The 3,703-nt window shown below is 57.2% G+C and overlaps 1 protein-coding gene across 3 annotated transcripts in view; it reads left to right on the top strand.

Annotated features, from left to right (window-relative positions):
- Positions 1-1,139: 1,139 nt before the first annotated feature.
- LOC102384304 (sodium-dependent lysophosphatidylcholine symporter 1-B-like) overlaps positions 1,140-3,703 on the top strand; it is a 12,800-nt gene continuing 10,236 nt past the window's right edge. For all 3 annotated transcript variants that reach the window (XR_003095683.1, XM_006030553.3, XM_025212193.1), the window contains exons 1-2: positions 1,140-1,501; positions 3,404-3,523. Coding sequence is in view for 2 of the 3 variants with exons in the window: in XM_006030553.3 (XP_006030615.2) it covers positions 1,445-1,501; positions 3,404-3,523 (177 nt within the window). In the remaining variant the exon portion in view is untranslated. The remainder of the gene's footprint in view (positions 1,502-3,403; positions 3,524-3,703) is intronic.

The following is a 3,703-nucleotide window of genomic DNA, read 5'->3' as shown; positions in this document are numbered from 1 at the left end:
CTGTGCTGGAGGGGAATTAGCCAGGCAACTACAAACCCAGGGTTGACAGTGCCTGGGTACGAGAGGTCCACGTGCCGTACATGCCCAGCAAGGGCAGCCCGCTGCGCCCAGACAGCTGAGGGGCATCAAGTGCATGGACAGTGAAGTGCTGAGAGCCCTATCCTAAGGCTTGCTTTGTGCTAGCCAAAATTGTCCAGCCAGGAGGATGGAAAATGGAGTAGCTGAGAAACCTATCCCTTAACAGACCTTTATTCTGACTTCATCCCTTCTCCTCCCCTGCCCTTAGGGAGGTGTTGCGTGCGATTATAAAAGGATCTGTGTGGAAATACACTGGCTGGAGACTGGCAGTTGCCTGGAACTGCTCTGGTGGCGGTCCAGTTTAGGTGCTACTTATTATCCAAGCTGCCAAGAAGATGTTGATGGAAAGAAAGTCACTCTGCAGCAGTGAATTGCCCTGGAGAGGTCCAGGGGCTTTGGATTCCCTCTGGCTGGCGTGGGCCGGAGAGGGAAGGATGCTGTCACGTAAATGGCATCCACGCAGCCCCCGCAGACGTAGGAGGGCAGTGCAGGCTCCTTGGAAGGATAAGCATCTCCGTAGACTGCAAGCAATCTGGGAAGAGACCACGGAAACTGCTTGTGGCTGATATGAGTAACCACCTTATGACCCAGCACCAGATGCATGCCCAGTCTCTGGAGCTCCAGCTTAGAACATCTCCCTTAGAAAGGAGTTTGGATGCCAATGAAAGTAGCCCAGGCCAGGAGGGTTTAGCTGTGGGACCCCCTCAGCTCTTCCTTGGTACAGAGACATCCTGGCCATGAATGAGCTTTCTCCAGCTTTCCTGGCCCCATGCATTGTTGCTACCTCTAGCAGCACTCGGCGGCAGTGGAGGCTGTGCCACGGACACATTTATGTTCAGACCTGAACAGTCGAGCAGGCCACGGGACAGCCATCAGGTAGCAGTTCCCATGGGGCTGGCACTGCAGAGAGAGGCCCCTTCCCAATCTGGGGCTTGCTCCACTCGTGCCAACCCATAGTTCACAGTGGGGGCAGAGGAGAGTCTCAGGACTCAAGGCAGGGAATGCTGGCCAGGCAATTTCCTGGAGTTGAGTTGTTATTGCATGTCAGAGAGGCAGGTCCAGAGGCTTTTCCCCGAAGAGGCTGCTCTTGGCCAACACTGCTGGCTCGTAGCTGATATGCGCTGGAAGCAAGAGATCTCTGGGCAGCAGAGTAGCGTGCAGGCTCAAGCTGGGCTGGGCTGGCCTGATTCCAGGTCTGTGCAACACGCTTCTTCCCCAGGAAGCACAAACGACCCCTCGCCAGCCTCTTGACGCGGCCCCGGTGCTGACCCGTGGAGCAGGTCAGCCTCTGCTTGCTCACTTTCTTCCCCTGCGGTAACGCTCTGCAAGTGTTCCTGTGCTTCCAGAAGGGCAGGAGAAGGCAGAGATGTCTGAGCTACCCCAGGAAGGAGCTCCCTCTGGGAAGACAGCAGTACAGGGACAGGTAAGACCAGCTTCTTTCTCACGCGTCTCAGCTGGGTCAAACCACCATAGGCTAAGGTAAGGTTTTAAGGGTCTCTGTAGTCTTTGTGACCCAGACCTGAGAGCTCATATTGGGAAGGAGGCTCTGGTTTCTGATTGCTGGTGGCATTCAAACCATCCAGGCACCGGGAGACCATGACCCCTTGTTCTGCCTGCCAGAAGCCTTGAAAGCAGCAGGGAGCCGAAGGGGAACAGGCTTGTCCATAACTTTGGGCCAAAAGTAAAGTCTCCCTGGTTGTAAATGTGGAGCTGGTGCATTGTTAAACGCATGTGTATCCTGGTAGTCAGGCAACCATCCTGCCAGCTAGCTAGTGCCTATAAATAAAAGGTGTCTGGTTTTGCACTCGGGTGAGCAGCAGGAAGTAGGTAGGTGCCATAAGCAGTGAGAAGCCAATGGGCTGTGCAGGGCCCCTGCGCTTGCAGTCACTGGAGAGGAAACCTTAGCACCTATGTGCTCTATAGTGCTGTTAGGAGCTGCGTGTGCCCTGTATGCAGTGTGTGCTGCATGGGTGAGCTGCTGCTGGCTACGGGAAGGGAGGCCCCTTGTACGTGTTGGAGCCAAGTGACTTGGCAAGGCTGCTGGTGAACCCCGTCTCTAGGCGTGAGTTCTGCCCATGAACTCCCACCGGGCTGCTTGTAGGAAGCGCAGCTAGCCGGGCTAGGCACCGTGTTCCTCTCATGTCCATCTGCGGGTTCGTCTGCTAGCATCTCCTGAAGCTGAGCCCCCCGGCGTGCTCTCTGCCGGGCAGCACAGAGGCTGTGAGGACAGGATGCGACTCTGTGTGTGCGGGAAGTTGGGTTACTGCGCACGCCACGTCCATGTATATCTTCAAAGACCCACTCCTGACGCTTCGTTCTGGGTCCGTGAGCCGATCCATTCTGCAGTCCGGTTTGGGAGGCACGAAACTCAGTGAAACTGCAGCTGGCTTCTCTGCAGGCATTTGACGTCCAGCGTGCTGCCCCTCCTCTGAGCTGCTCCCTGCCCTGTTCTGCTGATGGACTCTGAGCCGAGGATCTCGTTGCTATTTTGCTGGTTCAACAGTGACCTTTTAAGGCTACTGCTTTGCAGTTCACACTTCAGCTAATCACGATGCCTTGGGTCCTACCCTGCAGAGAGGAAGTGGAGAGGAAAACAGGTTCTCAGAACAGATGGGTAGATAACCGTAGGGGTTTAGTGCTGGTTTCTGAAGCCTTTAACTCCCAGGACTGCAGCCCCAAGCTCTGGCCGTGAGAGGTGAATTGTCCCCCCCATTTCTGAGAGGAGTTGCCCAACAGCACGCAGGTAAAGCAGAAACCCATTTAACAGCAGCCTCAGGGGAGGGCCCCAGGGAAGGAGGTTGGAGGAGTGGAGGCCCCTGCCGCAGTAGTGCAGGGCCGGTGAGTTGGCCTTGCATCCTCTGCAGTGAATGAGCTGGTCTGCCCTGGCATCCAGCACCCTGATTGCATCCTGCTGTGCAGGGGCCTGGCCCCTCCTGGCATGCATGGCTCCTGGGACCACTGCCCCAGCTGAGCAGTGTTCCTATGGGATAGAAGAGTCCTTAGTGCAGGACAGGTCAGGATACTGCCTGGTCTGGGACACTGTAGCCTGGGTCCTTTGCTTCTCATGGCTGGGGCATGGGGGCCCTGCTCTGTCTCAGAAACACAGTAAATCAGACATGCTGCTGCTCACCTCTGCATCAGGTCAGGGCAGGAGTGGGGTCCTGGCTGCCATCGTGCCCTGCTCCTCTGGGCCAAAGTGCCAGGTGCGGCTGTGGCTTTATAGCAGGCTGGACAGGGCGTTGCCGGACAGGGTGGCTGACACCTGGGCCCACGTCTCCGTTCTGTGCCGAGCTGGCTTGCTGGGGCGGGGGGGTCTTGTTCCCAGGCACAGCCGATGCTGCCGCTGTGCCGGAAGGTGTGTTACGCCATCGGGGGCAGCCCCTACCAGATGACGGGCAGCGCCCTGGGCTTCTTCCTCCAGATTTTCCTCCTGGATGTTGCACAGGTGAGTGCCTGTTGTCTCGGTGTGGGATGGGGCAGAGACTTGCATGTGAGCTAGGGTGGAAACAGTGCATAGATGCCAGGGGGCTGCAGCTTGGACCTCTTCCTGAAGCAGGCTACCCCCAGTCCTGCTGCTCTGATTGCTCCCCGCTGCTAGCCAGGGTCTCATCCCTGTTCACGCCGG

The sequence above is a fragment of the Alligator sinensis genome, unplaced genomic scaffold, assembly GCF_000455745.1.
Source record: "Alligator sinensis unplaced genomic scaffold, ASM45574v1 scaffold1032_1, whole genome shotgun sequence".
Classification (NCBI taxonomy): domain Eukaryota; kingdom Metazoa; phylum Chordata; order Crocodylia; family Alligatoridae; genus Alligator; species Alligator sinensis.
The sequence above is the reverse complement of the archived record's forward strand: the minus strand, read 5'-3'. Positions and strand labels throughout refer to the sequence as shown.